This window comes from Triturus cristatus, chromosome 8 (assembly GCF_964204655.1).
Source record: "Triturus cristatus chromosome 8, aTriCri1.1, whole genome shotgun sequence".
Taxonomy (NCBI): Eukaryota; Metazoa; Chordata; class Amphibia; order Caudata; family Salamandridae; genus Triturus; species Triturus cristatus.
Window position 1 is genome coordinate 922696863 of NC_140591.1, and position 18302 is coordinate 922715164.

The 18302-nt window shown below is 45.5% G+C and overlaps 1 protein-coding gene across 2 annotated transcripts in view; it reads left to right on the forward strand.

Moving 5' to 3' along the window:
* The window catches only part of LOC146805265 (von Willebrand factor A domain-containing protein 5A-like), a 671080-nt gene that overhangs the window by 307328 nt on the left and 345450 nt on the right, over positions 1-18302 (forward strand). For both annotated transcript variants that reach the window (XM_085622439.1, XM_085622440.1), the window contains exons 6-7: positions 14803-14917; positions 15770-15939. In XM_085622439.1, the coding sequence (XP_085478565.1) occupies positions 14803-14917; positions 15770-15939 (285 nt within the window). The remainder of the gene's footprint in view (positions 1-14802; positions 14918-15769; positions 15940-18302) is intronic.

Consider the following 18302-nt stretch of genomic DNA (forward strand, 5'->3'; position numbering starts at 1 on the left):
AAGATGAACCCCAATAATTGGGTTCGAAACACCGTTTTTTAAAAAGGCATCGCATTGACAACATTATAGTAGAACTCCATAAATGATTTAAACGTCGTTTCGAACCCAATTATTGGGGTTCATCTAAAGGACAATGGTGAGCAAGCTGAAATTAAGCTTGCTCACCATTGTCCTGAAGATGAACCCCAATAATTGGGTTTGAAACGCCGTCTACCACCCCACAACATGAATTCCTCATAACTTTTATAAATCATTTATGGAGTTCTACTATATTGTTGTCAATGCGATGCCTTTTTAAAAAATCCACTATCACTATTTCACACTACGCTTTCTTATTATGTGAGCACTCTAAAATTTAATTTGTTCAATTAAATATCTGTCATCTTTTGACCTACATGACCCTTTACAGGCTTTGTCTCTCGCTCTCTACTAAATTGATTTCATTTATAAAAAACCCGTGCCCCTCTCTGGGTCACCCCTCTTGCTTTTGGACATTTTAGGCCACACTTGAACCATTGTTCGTTAAATATTCCTTGGTATTTGTCTAGGCGTGTCCATAATCATAGCGTTGTACAAGTGGGTTATCAAGTGTCTTCTCCCTCCAAACTCTTGTAGCGTCCTGAACAGGCCAGAGGATTCTAGGGCTGCCGGGCACATAGGTCAAATGTCCCGGACTATATTAATGCTTGCGTAGAGAAGGAATTGACCCCGTCCTACCCCAAAACTTACTTGTGCTGCCTCGAAAGAAATCAGTGTGTCATTAGGGAAAAGGTCTGCTATCGTCAAGCATCCCCCTTCTTTCCAGCCAGTAACATCCACCTCCGAAGACAGGTGGAGGAACACTGGGAGGTCCCAGAACATAAACTCTCTGGCGAAGGGGGCGCGTCTCAGAACCATCCTCACCGCTCTCTCCCAGAGTGCCGCTGTGTTTAATCAAATAAGGGCCTAATCCTTGACCCCTCCCCCCTCCCCCTCCATACAATAGCTGGGGCAAGGTTTTTTTCCTCGCATCAACTGTCAGGAGTTGTTTCTCCCGATTGTTCTCGTCAGTCAGCCAGTGTGCTGCATGTTTGAGCTGGGACGCTATGTAATAGAGTTCCATATTAGGAAGCGCCAACCCTCCCTCCTCCTGTGGCAGCTGCAGTAGCTCTCTGCTCACCTTATTCCTGCCCTCTGCCCATAGCAGTTTTAATAGCAGGGAGTGAAGTTGTTTAAACACTGACCATGGGAGCCTGTCCAGTGAGTGCTGAAGGGCATAATGGCATCGGGGCAGGAACACCATTTTGGTTACCACTACCCGCCCCATGAGGGACAAGGGGAGTGCATTCCAGAAGGTGACCGACCGGGTCAATCCCTCTATCACTCGGTCTATTTTACATTTCTTCCGTTTCTAGGCGGTATGCGCGACTATGATGCCCAGATATCAGAACTGGTCCATCTCCCAACGTAAGGGCATCGGGGGAAGCACGGAGGGGGCCCAATGGTGCAGGGCGCCGCACGGAAAAATCAAGGATTTGGTCATATTTATACGCAGCCCGGAAATGGCGCCCAAGGGATTAAAGCTCTTGAACAAGCATGGCAGCTAAACTGCCGACGCCGTCAGATAAAACAATGTGTCGTCAACGTATAGGGAGATGCTCTCTTCCCCCAATCTGTATCCCGTAGCGACCCATTTCCCTCCTAATTCTGATAGCCAGTGGTGCCAGCGCAAACAGCAGGGCCGACAGTTGGCACCCCTGCCTGGTACCCCTATGGACCGCAAAGGGTGCAGAGGTTAATCTCCCCAGCCTGAACATGACAGAGGGGACGGTGTTTACTGAGTTGAATGCCTTAGCTATATTAATGGATACCTAGGCGAGATCCTGATCACTGTCCTCCACTTCATAAATGACATGCATGAGCCTCCTAATGTTCGTGGTATTTCAACCAGGTATGAACCCGCATTGGTCTGGGTTGACTAGTCTGCCCATCTCCAGCCCCAGCCTCTGGGCCAACGTCCTACACCAAATTTTCATGTCTAGGTTTATCATTGTGATTGGGCGATAGGAGGCCAGGTCCAAAGGTTCTGCACATTTGTTTGGAATTATTGCTGTAATGCCCTCTCAAAATGTGGGGGGGAGGGCCTTTTTTCCAGGGCCTCTGTATAAACCTCGTGGAGGCGAGAAGCCATAACCGCCAAGAATGTCTGATAAAATTCTGCATTGAACCAGTCACTACCCGGCGCCTTCCCAGATAGGAGCAAATTAATGGCCAACTGTATTTCGTCCACTAGTAGAGGTTTGTCAAGGGATCGCCTCTCCTCCTCCCCCAATTGTGGGACCAAGAGATTTCCTAAGTACTCAGCGAATTGCTCTGGGGTATGGTCTCTCTGGTTTGCGTATGCCTGTTCGAGATGTGCTTTGAATACCTCCACTATAGCATGCTGGGTGCATGCCTCCCCCCCCACCCCCACCCCCCTCTGGGATTCATGAGCTGGAGCACCTCCCTATGGGGCGTCTCTCGCTTGAGAATCCAGCCTAGGAGTTGTCCCAATTTGTCCCCCTGTCGATGTAGTAGCTGACAGTATGATGTTATTGTGTATTTTTCCAATCCGTTTTGTGCTTCCGTAACTTGTCTTAATAATTCTGTTTCAGTGTTCTGCTGCCCCTATTCCCCAATCTCCTCCTGCCAGGATTCTAAGTCATGCTCCTTCTCAATGAGTGTCTCCTGCAGAATGCACCACACTCCGAATGTTAGGCTCATGCATTTGGCCCTCAGGACAGTCTTAAGCGCTTCCCATTCTATCGCACGGCTTCCTGCCATAGTCCAGTTTAGTTCAGGGTAGTCTCCCAGAGCTTTGGCAATATCATCTTTCCCCACTTGGTCCTGCAATATTGCCGAGGGGGACCTCCATGAGTAGAGGGTTCTAGTCCCCTTCCCCCCACTGAAAACCTCATGTCACTGGCCCGTGGTCAGACAAGTATATTGGCTGGTACCTGACGTCTTACACTCTTAAAGCCGTCTGATGAGGTGCCAAGACCCTGTTAAGTTTGCTATAGGTTCCATATGTGGCCGAGTAGCAGGTGTACTCCTGCATCCCGGGGTGTGTCCCGCCAAATATCTCTAAGCCCCATTTGTGACATCACTTCTGTCAAGCTTGCTGTCACTCTCGGTTTAGTGAGCTGTTGGGGTGGGCGGCGATCCAGTCTCCCGTCCATCACACAATCGAAGTCCCCCACCCAAAAAGTATCTATTCCCACTGTGGGGGGCATTACATCTCTCAATGTAGCATAGAAAGCCACATCCTATATATGTATCAGTATTTATCTGCCCTCCACGTCCGCTTCCATATATTTCAGCACAAATAGAACCCCCAGGGCTACCCAGATCGAAACTCCCATAGAGAAGGATGAATAAGTGGCATGATATTTCTGTCCCTAGAAATTTCTTCACTAGATTTACTGCTTCAACATCTGTCAAATATATCTACTGTAGACAAGGTATACTAGTATTATGTTGTTTGAGGAACAACAAGACCCTGTACCTCTTTCTGGCTGTGCCAAGTCTCCGTACATTTCAAGTAGTTGGATTATATTTATTAGAGACCTCCATTATATTCTACAGTGTTGTTTTTCTTCACCGCACAATCCCAGGCAGAAAGCAGTGGGGATGGTGTACAGTACGTCATTGCTGATGAGCTGAACACAATCTTCTTAATCATTTCTGCAATTGTGCCTTTCCTTCTGCAACCTACAAATGTCCTGCATTTGTTCTCCTCAGATGCCACAGGTCCAAGAAAAGGTGAGGCACATTCCAGGGAGCTCTGTGATCCTGGTGATGCCAACTTGGTCCTGCCAGGTTTGGCTCTCAGAACCTTCATAGTCACTTTTTGAAAGAATCGCATGTGCTCACCCTGGGGGATGCCCCTTCCTGTCTACAGATGTATGAAATATGCTTCAACCTCCCTACCATAACATAATTTGAGCTTTTGCATCCGGGAGAATGATCATTTTCCTGTTTTGGTTTTTATGCAGTATTCTTGGATGCTGCCAGGAAGTCCTTAACAATAGCACAGTGCAAATGTATGTTGTCAGACTTCTGAGACCCATCTAGTGGTCTTGGGATTCTATTGAAACCAGCTTGGTGAGTCTTTCACCACTACTAATGTGATCATTAAAAATGTCTGACAGGCTGATACACCTGTTCCCTCACATGTATCATGAAACTTTTCTTGAACGTTTATTAGACTGTATCGACTAAAGTTTTCCGCTTCCAGTCTTCAACTGCAGTTTTTAGATCGTGCATGAGACAGCGTGAATGCCCTGTTGCTTTGACGATCTATTGCTTTAAAAGAAGAAAAAAACAGGGGCTTTTAGCCCGCTCATTGCTTACCATTGGTGCACTTTATTGCTGCTCTTATTTTCTTCCATTTCATTGCTGAGTTTGTGTCTATGCATCTCAACTTTATTTAGTCTCTGTTTTTGTTTTCATCCCTGGAGCATGGAGAAAGTACTGATTGTTCTTCTGCACTGCTTGAGCTTGGATTTGTATTTTTTGTGTGTTTGAATATGTATTGTTTGCATGTATTTTTTGCACTCACCTATGTTGCTTTATCTTGCTGTAGATGCTTTTATGTCTCTTTGTTTTTGCTTTTTCGCCGTGGGCGTGCTGCTCCACTCGCTCGTTTTTTGCTTTCTAGATTTTCCAAAATGTCACTTTCCAGTAAGCTGCTTTTCTCTGGCCAGTCTTTTCTGGTGGTTGTATGTCATTGCAACGCATACCTTTACCATAGATACCCCTACTCACCCCTAAAACCTAAAATGTATTTATCAATCAATACCCTTATCCACCCTTAAACCCTAAAAACACCCTTAGCACCCAATACCCTTACCCACCCCTAAAAGTGTGAGAGAGAGAGCGAGAGATGGAGTGTGTGTGTGTGAAAGACTGCGTTGTAAAGGATGTTTCCTTTTTCTGAGCGTCATAACAGCACAATTTACATGTCATAGCATTCCAGGTGCATTTCTCTATAGCTCGTCCTTGTTTTAGTCACATTCTGTGTAATGCTGCCGTCCTGCCCAAATTGGGAAAGCTAACATTTCCCAAGTAATATGTTTTTAAATTGTATCAACTGGAGATATCACGTTTGCCTAAATGCATGTGTATGCATTCTGTTAGCAGTTCATAGGTTGTACGTCTCAATAACACGCCATACCATACTCACATCAGAATATACCATACAATGACAGGCTATGACATTACTATACCATACTATACAATAACGGACCATAAGACACCTTGTTAAAAATGACAAGCCATACTATAACAGACTGTACAACAGGCCATAATGTACTATATAATACAATGAAAGTACATACCAAATCATACTTTATCATACCATAGTATACAATAACAGGCCATACTATAACAGCCCACACCATACCATTCAAGTTCAAAAATACTTTATTCGGTTTAAAGAACAAAAACCATGAAAGCTACAACATCAGAATACAGATTTATACAAGGATAATGTTAAAAATAGAAAAACGACGGTACATATTATAATTCATCCCAGCCCAATCGTTTTCCGAAGTTTAAAAACAATTTTAAAAAAGCTTAAAAGTACGGTGACAGATAGGACAGTTTCCATTCGTTGGAATTCTAAAAAAGCTGGACGACATTGATTTAAATTCATTTCTTTAAGAAATGGTATAATCAACTGCCTACGAGGTAAGGAATAAAATTTACAGAAGAATAAAATATGGATATCAGATTGGAGTGAGGATTCATCACACGGACACATGGGGAGATTACGCGACCATAAATTCGTTACTGGGAAAGTCAGGAGTCTAAACAGAATATTCAACCTAAAGCGAGTCAAAAGAAATTGATCATGATTAGACAACGGCAAGGTTAAATAAGGCTGTACTTTAAAATGGGTTGACACACAGAGGTGCAGCGTTACTGAATTTTTCTTCTCTTCCTCTTGTCTTCTTTTGTCCTCGAGGTATTCCATACATAACTTAGACAGTAGGTTTCTAGGTATATTGACCATTGAGAGTGGGTCTTCATAAAAATGCTGGCATCCAATATTAACGATAAAGTTTTTAACATAATTTAACCAGTCAGATCTGCCAACATTATCCAGGGTTAAAACATCCCGTAGGATGGCCCGGTTCATGACGCACTCCCTTATAGTCCATACCCTGTGCCACAAAAGTATGGGTTGAATTCTAATAATATCAGAAATATACGATAAACCCAATTCAATGTGGCATATGTATGTCGCAACACTTTGGGGGACAGTCAGAATATACCTCAAAAACCTATTCTCAACTTTTTGGATTAAGTCGATGTTGGAATACCCCCAAAGGGCCGACCCATACATGGCTACCGAAATACAAGTAGCTTTATATATTGTTAAAATATCCTTTGTTGGTTTCTTACCCAGTTTTTTAATAAAATTTTTCAAGGCCATTATAGTTTTTTGGAACAACAAGGTTCTGGCCTTGACCGCACTAGACCATACCCCAGTGTCATGGTCCAAGATATGAAAAAGTAGGGACAACTTCCAAGGGAACATTGTTCAAAAACATTCTCTTTTTCTGCTTTCGAGGACCATTTCCACAGTACATGGAGAAGGTTTTGTTACAGTTAACTTTCAGATCAAGACTAGACATAAAGGTCTCAAAAGAGTTAACCAGATTTTGCAGTGCCATAGGGGTGCGGGCCATCAGGACCGCATCGTCCGCATACAGGAGCGCAGGAACAGACCTCCTCCCAACCTTGGGCAAGTCCTCACACTCCTGCAATAAGTGGCGCCCCAGACCATTTATGTAAAGCAAAAATAGGAAGGGGGCCAGGACGCAGCCCTGGCGGACACCCCGACCCACCACAAATCTTCTGGTGCACTGACCCCCGTTACCATAACGGACCGAAGCCGTGGCCCCAGAATATAAGTCTTTAAGAAAGCAGATGATGGGATCTTCCACACCCATTTCTTTCAAAATTGCCCATAATTTGGCATGAGATACACAATCGAAAGCCGAAGAAAGGTCCACGAACGTAAAGTACAAACGTTCGCCTTTAATCCTTGTATATTTAGATTGGAGGATCATTAAATTTAGGCATTGTTCGATTGTGCCGATGCCCTTTTGGAATCCATACTGCAAATCACTCATTAAATCATTTTCCTCAGTCCAGCTTTGTAATCTTGCCAGGACGATTTTCCCCAGGATTTTTATGGATGAGTCCAGGAGGAAGATAGGTCTGTAACAAGCACAGCTGTGTCTATCTCCCTTCTTGAAAATGGGTACAATGATCGAGGTGAGCCAAGACGGATTTAGGCCCCCTGCTAGTGCAGCATTAAAGAGCTGCACCAGCAATGGACCCCAGACCTCAAGGTTTGCCTTAAACAGGCGGAAGCCTTCATTTTTACCCTCAACCTTGGCATCAGATTTACTTCCTGCCTCGCTGCAGTTTTTCCCAATATCGATTTTAGACACATTGAGAACTATTTGAGTTTGTGAGCAGCCCTCAATAGAAATCAAGGACCTATGCACGTTAATGTTGTCACTAAGAATATTAGCATGCCCCCCTAAGGCTAACGATGATCTGTCACAGGAGGCCTTCTCGTGTCCATACACACAATCAAGGTCCATAAAGGCCTCAAAACGATTATAAGTTGGTATATTGTGGAAAGTCGGAGCCGTGCCTCTAGTGGCCCGTAGGGAGTTATCACTGTAATTCGAACCTCTGATAAAGGGAAAATGGTGCCTAGGATAGGAATTGGGTAGATTAACTGATTGCCACGATGGGGTCCAGCTAGGGTCGTAACACGTATAAACAGGCCTACTCATCGGGTACCTTCTTGTCTCATAGTTCTTACAACTTTGGGCCAAAGGGTAAGGATAGAAATAATTTAGATAATAGGTGGAGATGGAATCACTACTACTTGAAACAAACCAGTCCCCAATATGCCTAACGGCTCTGTGATCTTTGAAATTTATAATGATCACGTCACCTAATTTATCTTTGGGGCGAGCCCCCACCCAGTTGCAGCGCCTAACATGTAAGATTTCCCCGTTAATGTGGGCGGGCAGAGGTCTATTATTACTCAGCCAAAAAATAACTTTGTTCCTTAGAGCTTGATGATCTTCCTTATTTTCAAGAGGAAGCTCCGGGACACCCACCATAACAATCACGTATGGGGCAGCTTCCGGGGGTAAATCTACAATGCTATGGGGATACCTGGTTTTATTACTAGTATTTCCTACCTCCCTATCCTTATTGGCTTTGATTGCCTTGTGTTGAGAGAGTTCAATTTTCTCTTCCTGGGTCGAGTTAACTATTTTTGAATCTCCTATTTTACTAAAAGATTCCGTCCTCTTGACAATCTTTGTAGTTGGCAAGGGGGCGGTTGGCGCCTCAAGTTGAGAAGGACAAGATAAGATTTGTCTACTCTGAGTAGGTTTAAGGGTAGCCGCAGGGCATGATGAAATAGATGATGACACTGTCCGCACTTTTACAGGGGCTTTGCTAAGGTTCATATTACCTAAATTACGTGCCAGACCGGAAAGTGAGGATGAATTTTTGTCTACTTTCTTCTCGATCAAATCCAAATGCGTATGTATTCTCGTAATTTTGTCAAAGAGGGGTTTCATAGAAAGTTTAATCAAAAACTCAATTTTTCCTAGAAGGTCCCCCTCATTGATGGCATTACGAGTGACCTCACAGGGTTTGTAAGATCTCTTGCGGTCCTCAAGGTTGAATATGAGGTCCTCGTAGGATTTTCTCTTTGTGGCTTTAACAATGATCCTCCCCCTCTTTGCTTACAATCAAGTTTGTGTAAGGATGTGTTCTTTAGGGAAGGGGAAGAAAAAGACGCAGGGGAAAAACCCGGACAATACGATGAGCCCCCTCCATCGCTGCTAATAGAAAAACTTGGCAACAACTCACCATCTATGTCAGGCGAACTGAAGGGATGATCCAAGCGAGGGCTGCCCAAAAGTCCCCCTGCATCCTCCACCTCCTCTACAACCCCAGAGTTAGGTAGGTCTAGATGATCTCCAGAGGGAGTAATAGGATTGGTCGATAAGGGTATCTCAGATCCTATGCCCCCCGTGGACAAAACTCTATTGTGTTTGGTGGCTAATACTTTGTTTTGAATTACATTCCCCCTATGTCTCCGAAGAGCTTTTTTGAATTTACGTGCCGACTTGACAGATGGCAAGTCCAAATCGGCGTCCGCCTTGGGGTTGGCTAGTTGAGGTACATGTATATTATCATGCACTTGTGCTATTGTCAGTACAGAATTACCTACATTGACAATAGGATCACTTGAGGTGTGTATATCTACAGGGGTGGAAGCCAACTCCTCAGATAAGATGATGTGAGCATCCTTTCCCAGGGAGGCTCTTCGAGCAGAGTTGATCAGATTAACCTTTTTGATTAGATAATTATCCAAGGTGCCTGCCCCTTGCAGTGTACTCGCGTTATTACCCTTTGCCATCAGGTGACGATACAGTTGGTCACTAATTACAAGCGGGGAGTTACCAATTGAACGCGCAGTACGACAACTAAGTACACAACGATCTTTAAACTGAAAGTGATGTTAACAATGATACTTGCACATGCAGAGTCTCTGGCCCAGTCCAGTCTCCTCAGGCCTCTGAGGGCCACAGAGGGCCCGCCCTTTGCCCGGGCTTAGCCCGGCGCCGCCCGCGCGCGTCCCACGACGCCGAGGGAGCCTCTCGAATTTAAGCGCCTCCGGGCGCGCTGGTAGGCGGGACCAGGAAGTGCCACCAAGGACTCTGGGGGCTGTAGTCCCCCCCCCCCCACAGCGGCCAGCGATAGCGATAGTGATGGCGGCGAAGGAGACCACAGCGTTACCGTCCCGAAAGGAATGCCAGGAGTCGTGCACAGCGTCGGGTAAGTTCAGCGATTGCCCCCGCTCCACCGAGGGAGCCTCTCGAATTTAAGCGCCTCCAGGCGCGCTGGTAGGCGGGACCAGGAAGTGCCACCAAGGACTCTGGGGGCTGTAGTCCCCCCCTCCCCCACAGCGGCCAGCGACAGTGATGGCGGTGGGGGAGACCACAGCGTTACCGTCCCAAAAGGAATGCCAGGAGTCGTGCACAGCGTCAGTTAAGTTCAGCGATTGCCCCCGCTCCACCGAGGGAGCCTCTCGAATTTAAGCGCCTCCGGGCGCGCTGGTAGGCGGGACCAGGAAGTGCCACCAAGGACTCTGGGGGCTGTAGTCCCCCCCACAGCGGCCAGCGATAGTGATGGCGGCGGGGGAGACCACAGCGTTACCGTCCCGAAAGGAATGCCAGGAGTCGTGCACAGCGTCAGGTAAGTTCAGCGATTGCCCCCGCTCCACCGAGGGAGCCTCTCGAATTTAAGCGCCTCCGGGCGCGCTGGTAGGCGGGACCAGGAAGTGCCACCAAGGACTCTGGGGGCTGCAGTCCCCCCCCACAGCGGCCAGCGATAGTGATGGCGGCGGGGGAGACCACAGCGTTACCGTCCCGAAAGGAATGCCAGGAGTCGTGCACAGCGTCAGGTAAGTTCAGCGATTGCCCCCGCTCCACCGAGGGAGCCTCTCGAATTTAAGCGCCTCTATTCTATAAAATGACAGGCAATACCATGCCATACTAAACTGTACAATGATTGGCTGTAGCATAACGTAGTTTACAGTCCAGTCACCCTCACCTCCTTTTACCTCTGCCCAACTCAGAACACTCAAGTCACCCTCACCTCCCTTTGCTTAACCCTACCCCTAAGTCCTCAAGTCACCCTCACCTTCCTTTTCCTCTACCCACTTTTATTTAAGAAATAAATCTTATATGCGTGATAAAGTACTGCACGGTAAAGGCTGTTTAAACTTCAGAAAGGACACAAATATTTTTGGGGCACTAGTCAAAACCACAGGGCTAGCGGAATCCCACTGAGACAGCACCGGATTTAAGAGTGACTCAATATAATAATAAGGTGAAAAAATTATTTATTCACCAGGAGTGTGCACTATTGGTTAGCACCCGCCAGCACAATGCCGTTCCAATACTTGGAATATACATATGACAAAACACAGCACCAAATGCACCACTCAATTCATATAATACAAATAAGTCCAAGTCTTCAAAGTTGTACGTATTCCAAAGGGTTCTTCTTTATTGTTCAATTTAAAATGTGAATTTTTTGACAACAGCAAAAGCAGCCGACGCGTTTCGTCCAACTTTGGACTTCTTCAGGGCTAAGGTCGTAGGTTGAAATATAAGCACATATGGTTCTGATTGGCTCAAATAGAGAGTCTAACACAATCCAGTCGGATACGGTATATCCTTGGTATAAGATCACAGTCCTGTATAGGAAAGGAAATGAATAATACTAATTAGAATTTGGGTGTTCAGAAACGATGTTCCTAAGCCATCAATGACGAGCCATAGTCGAATGGTGGGTATAAACGTAAATTCCTCCAATGATAAGAACGAATTTGTCTTATCGTGGGATACCCGATTCAGTATCCAAGAACGTAGTCAAAGGAAAGCGTCCGCCCCGTCCAGTAACAGCGACCGGGGGCACTGTTGGTTGTTTTATGCCCTTTACTATGTTTGGTAGACACCTTTGCCTCTATGAAACTTTACTCCTCTCTCGCCCCCTTATACTTTAGGTCTTGCCTCAAACAGCGCATGTGCTGTTGCTTGCGAGACATTTTGGTTACCTAGGGGGCATAGAACTCAACACTTCGTCACTCTCACTTCCTTGCTTCTCTTTGATTAGCAAATGCTGGCTTCACTTCCTCTTCATATATTTAACCCTACCCAGGAGCATGGCCCAAGTACTGCCCATGCCCAGTGACCTTCCACTGCTCGCAGTTTTTTTTCTCCTTTTACTGGCTCCACTACCTTCCTCCACCCACCCGCATTGTTGCTTGCCCTGGCCCCACCCTCCTACATCTTCCAATTTGACCCTCCCCTGTTTTTGCTTGCCCCATCTTCCCACCCTCTACACCTTCCCTCTTTGTTGCTTGCTCTTCTCTCTTCGTTGCTTGCCCCCTCTTTCCTGCCAGAAAAAAAGCAACCAAAAGTCGTACTAACCGGTTTCACAATGCTTCAAAGATGCAAACGCCACTACACTTCCTGCTCTGTATGGCCTTTTTGGCAGTGTCTTCATGCGGGGCCAAAATTGTGAAATCCAGCTCGGACGTTAGATACTTAAACTTTTATTTGTGAAGGCAGAGAATATTCCCTTACCAAGAAAACAGAACAGGGCCTCTTGTGGTCAGCGTTGGGGCATCATAGCACTTTTGTTTCTAACTTTCAGCCATGTGCTACTGTGCAACATAGCTAAAATAAATTGACAAAGCCAAAAGCTCTCCCATAGACCTGACCTATTGGTTTTGCCATTGCTTGTTTCTATTGTCTGTGCACAATTTTGGGGGAATTGTATGTAGCTATTCTTACACAGGTCTCCCTTTTTAGGTCGAGCCTGGGCAGCGCATGCGCTGCTATGATGCATCCAGTAGTGGAGTATGGCTTTCAAGCCCCGCCCACTCTCTGCCCATATTTTTAATCGGCTTGTGTCCTTGTCCTTCTAAACGCTGGCTTCCGAGTCATTATTAGTCTTGTTAGTTCCTCCTTGGTACCACCTTGTCTGCATTTTTTACCTCCCATAACGACTGGACCTTTTACTGGTATTGTTGCATGGTCTGCTTTATAAGTCGGCAAGCACTATTTTATTTAATGCTCTTCCTCTATTCCACCCACTACCTCGCAGTACGCAGCCCGCTTTTATTTTAATTTGTACTAATGACGCTCCGCTTTAACAATAGCGGTCGTGTTTTTTTATTTATTTTAGCAACGTGGTCCGCCTTTAGCGTTCGCGCTGATTTTATTTATTTTGGTAAGTAGTGTCCATGCGACGCTTTCACATTCATGGAGGCCGTGCCCCTTTCTTTACACAAATCGTGTCTCAAGAAAGGTATGTGGCCGACATTATAGTGAAAGCGCGGCATGGGTGCTTTTACTCCAAACAAAAACCCATCTGTTTGTCAACTTGACAAATGTTTTTTTTTGTCAACGCCTCCATGCCGCGGTTTCACTTTAATGTCGGACACACCCCTTTCTTTAGACTCGGCTTGTCTAAAGAAAGGGGCGCGGCCTTCTTGAATGTGAAAGTGCTGCATGGGTGCTAGTAAAGAAACAAATATTTGCAATGCAATAGGTCTCGCATTTGAGAGAGTTTAAGCTATTGAATTGCCAATAGCTTAAACTCTCGTTAATGGAAGACCTATTGCATTTCAATTGCAGATGCTTGTTCATATTCCCTTTGTCTTCAGCAGTTAATGCCATGCTTTCAAGCTTGGACTTTTCTTCAAATTTTGGGCCTGATTCCGATCTTGGCGGATGGGATACTCCGTCACAAACATGATGTATATTCCTTTCTTTGTATTCCAGGTTCCATAAGATATAATTGAACTTGTAATACAGCGGACGCCACTTTTGTGATGAAGTATCCCATCAGCCTAGATGTTTAATCAGACCCTTTGTTTGGGAACCATGCTCTTGAGCAAGTTTCCCAAAATTGTCAAATCCTTAAAGCGACGGGGGTGGTGTACAACTCGTACTTGCTCTTGACCTGAACACATTCTCTGAGGGCACGAAAGCATACCCAAGATTGCATGAGTGGCATTTTTAAGGAAGGGCTATCTGTACCATCCTAGATGCATTCCACTGTTACTATGCTCTAGAAACTGTTTTCTTCACCAACATAATGAGGCATTATATATCAATGCTTTGCATTTTTAATATGCAATCATCCAGATCTACCACTGCGTGTGGGTCATTTAGTGTTCTCCACTATAGGATAATTATAGGGATCAGGGTTGCCTACCATTATTCCTTCGGGACTGCTCCTTGCCATTTTCTAGGATATGCACTTAATGCATAAATTACTGGCATTCAGTTAATTATATGTCCATTTTCTGATATGAATATCCTGGAAGTTTGGGATGGACCAATCACCCCAAGGCCTGCACTTGAGAAGCCCATCTAAGGTCCACCTGCGCTATTTTATATTGCTTAGCTCCCACATCCATGTCTGCCTCTAGAGACTCTTCATTAGCACCGTCTAAAAGCCCGTGCTATTTTGCAGGAAGCACTGATAACTCATCTGCAATGTGGTGTTGCCATATGCGTTTTATGGTGATTTTCATAGTCTGTCCAATAAGTTAAAGACAACATCTCAATCCATTAAACATAATAGGGGAGTGCCTGTCCTTGCACTGTTACACAGTATAAGTACTTGAAGTGTTCCGTCAGCACTGTGAAAATGTTTGAATTGGATTAGTTAAATTTCTGTGGAGGCTGAATTTATTTAGCCCTCACTTTCTGTAGCTCACTCCATGTTTGAGATCGCTTTACTTTTCTCTGCATTCTTTCTTTTTTGTGGGATTCTTCCCTGTGATGCTTCTCTTTCTACACCCTCGTTTATAATGTTTTGTACCCCTTTAATATTTAATATGCCTGTTTTACGTTCAACTTTGAGTTCAGTTTAACTTTGTATCAACCCCTACTTAACGGCTATCTCTCCTCTCTATTTTTGTCTTCCTCCTATATGTGTCTGTCTCTCCTCCATCTCGGTTTCACATCCTATTTCCCTCATGTTTTTCTTCTCACCCTTATTTTTCCATACACCTTTGTCTGCGAGTCCTATTCCAAGTCTGCTCAGACTGTTTCTATACTTATTTTATTCCTCCCACACTTCATCCTTCTCTTCGCTCATTGACCATCTCACTTTCTGCATCACATGCTTTTTTTCCCTCTCCAGGTATCTTTGACCGAAGGACACCAGTTTGATCGGGATGTGGAGCTCCTGATTTATTATAATGAGGTGAACAAGCCCAGTGTCACTGTGGAGGCGGGCCTACCAAACGCCTCACCAGGTTAGCTTATTAAACACCATTCTGTGTTACCCATTGTTTTATCGTTTGGGACTCGACCTCTTCTTCTTTTGCCTTTCATTTCCACGGCCCCATTTATTCATCTGCACAATCCGGGAGGAGTGAACAAAGACATTGGCTCAAAAGAATGGCATAGCTAGCACTAATTGTTGTTGTTTTTTGTTGGTTTTCATTCCCAGATATGTGACAATTAGATTACTTTTAAAATGGTGTCCTTTTCCCTAATGTGTTTCTTATCATGTCTTGTACTTTCACCAACTACTTTATCTCCCACTTTCGAAGTGCATCTCTGTGCACTCATTCTCTCCTTCTGTCTAACCTGCTGGTAAGAGAGAATGCTGTCTTTTTTAGTTTCACAAATCTGTCCTTTGCTCTTTATTTACACTTCAATGTATGTAAGTTAAAATACTTAATACACTTTTATCTCCACCATATCCCCACTCTGTATTCTTTAAATATTAGCACAGAATAGTTTCAATCCCAACAGACTGGCATTTCTTTTTTTCTGTTTCGGTAAGGTTGTATTTTTGGGCGAGCATTCGATTTATTTGTCACTTATAATTCCTTTCATTTCCTCAGCTTTATTTTTGTTCGTACCTCATTCCTCTCTCCATTGTCATAGCATAAAACTAGCCACTCCTGGTGCCAGGTATTCCTTACCAAAACAAAGAGAGTTAAGTCTCATTCCCCCATCTCAGTTGCTGATTACTGTGAGTCGTCTGTCTAAGGAACGTTGACTAAATATGGAGGTAGCCTACATCGCCTTCATTCTGCGTGTACCATTTAAGCTGTTTTTTTTTTATTAGACTCAGTCTTTTTTTCTCTTTCTTAAAGGTTCCTTGATGGCAGAAGTTGCTGTGATGCTGAATTTTTACCCCAATATCCCAGAGAGTGGGGAACAGTCGAGTTGTGGTGAATTCATTTTCATCGTCGATCGTTCTGGAAGCATGGACTGTGGTATGAGCAATGAAGTGAACTCTCCTCAACGTATTGACAGTGCAAAGGTGAGATCCTTGATGACCTGCTCTTCAAATGAGTCTCACAGCCTAAATGATGTACGGTGCTTTTCTCGAGGCAAACTTGATGTCATTGGGGGGGTATTATGTTTTTGCTACCTCATTATTTTACCTCTGGAAGCATCCACCCCATGTGTCAAAAGAGGGTCTGATGTACAGAATTGTGAAGGAGTTTTGCTGGTCTTTTGTGATCTGTGTCCCCGCCACTGATCTGTGAGGAACCTGGTAGAGATGCTCGTCTGTTTTAATTAGTCACACTGTAATGTGTCCATTACTTAAGAATAATGGCATTACTCCTAGACCTACTCCCTCGCCTTCCTTCTTAACAAGTGAGGCCCTCCGCCTCCCCTCAGACCCACCCCCAGCCTATAGAAACACAGCCCGCCCCCACCACCTCCTGTACGTAAACAAACAGAGCCTACAACTCAGTTGGCCCGTACCGGGAAAGTGGGAGGGTCCTAGAAGGAAGGCGAGGGAGTAGGACTAGGAGTAATGCCATTATCCTTAAGTAATGGATGCATTACCTACCGTCCCTCCCTCACCTTCCTTCTTAACAAGTGAGGACATAGCAAGCAAAAACAGAGACTGACAACTGAGTGAAAAAGAGCACAAATTTAGTAAAGTGCCCAAATCACAACACAAAAATCCCATCCATCTTCAAAGAGGACAAGACACTGGGGCCCAGGACATTATCCAAAAGTTCTAGACCAGCAAATCCGATAGTGGTGGACAAAAGGGGAAGACCAGGTCGCAGACCTACAGATCTCCACTACTGGAGTACCCTGCAATTCAGCCACCGTAGCCGCCATACTGCGTGTAGAATGCCCCTGCATTCCCACAGGAGGATCCACACCTTTCACCCTGAAGCCAAAAGGACCATGGGCCGAATCCAACGACTCAAAGTAGCTGTGGATGGCTTCTCACCCGTCTTAGCCGGACCAAAGTTCACCAACAAAGCATCCCCCTTCTGGAAGGACTCCACCTCATGCAAATACCACAACAAAGTCTACCGCACATCCAAACAGTGCAAACGACAGTCTTCAGCCGAGGAAGGATCAGGACAAAACTCAGGCAAAATCACCTCCTGACTGAGATGAAAAGCCGAATTAATCTTAGGGACAAAGGACGGCACCAGCACCACCTGATTCGAAAACACCTTGCAGAAGGTATACTTACAGGACAAAGCCCCCAACTCACCCAACCGTCTAAGCGAAGTGATGGCAATCAGAAAACAAGCCTTAAAAGTCAAGAGTTTCAACTCGAGCCCCTCGAGGGCCTCAAAAGGAGGGCCCAAGAGGACATCCAAGGCAAGCTGTAAATTCCAACATGGAATGGAATGAACAGGCCGAGGAAAAAGGTTCAAAAGACCCTGAAAACCGAGGCATCAGGCCCCCGTTATCCTGCAAATTCTGCCAGGAGCCACTAAAAGTCTGAATGGCCACCCACTTCACCCGCAGTGAAGCCACCGATAAACCCAAATGGGCACCATACTGCAGGAACTGCATAGCCAAAAAGAGGTCAGCCACAGTAGGATCAACCTCCTTACCAGTACACCAGGCCGAAAAAGCCCTCTAGCATAAGAGAGAAGCGTAGAGGACCTACGAGAAGCCTGCAACATCCCAGCCAAATGGTCAGGGACCCCCAACCCCGCTAAGCCCCGCCGTTCACCTGCCAGGCCGTCAAGTGTAACTTCCTTAAGGTGCACGGGGAGAGCAGGAAAAACCAATGGAGGCTACCACAGGAAGGACCCATTCCAGGTTGCAACTCAACAGGCAGAGGAGAGGTAGCCAATTCGCACAAGGCCACTGGGGTGCAATCAACACAATCTGTGCCCGTTCCTTCCGCACACATACCAGAAAGGCCCGGGCCAGCTGAAATGGATGGAAGCATAAAGAAGACCCGGAGACCAAGGCCGCTGGGGTGCAATCAACACCATCTGTGCCCGTTCCTTCCGCACATGTACCAGAAAGGCCCAGACCAGCTGAAATGGAGGGAAAGCATAAAGAAGACCCAGAGGCCAAGGACAAGTCAAGCCATTGGTGCCCAATGCCCTGGCACACCGACCCAGATAACAAAATAGTTCCACTTTGTCATTCCCCAAGACCGCAAACAGGTCCACTACTGGGAGGTCCCAATGAACCACCAACTGGCTGAACAAGCTGGGAAGTAGGGAGAAATCCTTGGACGATGGAATGTCCCTGCTCAAACAATCGGCACGAACATTCTCCACCCCCCAAATGTAAAGAGCAGACAGTCCCAGAACCCAGACTTGAGCCCATAGAAAAATGTTGCAAGCCACCAAGTTCAAGGACGTGGACCTTGTCCCCCCCTGTCTGATGGCATAGGACTTC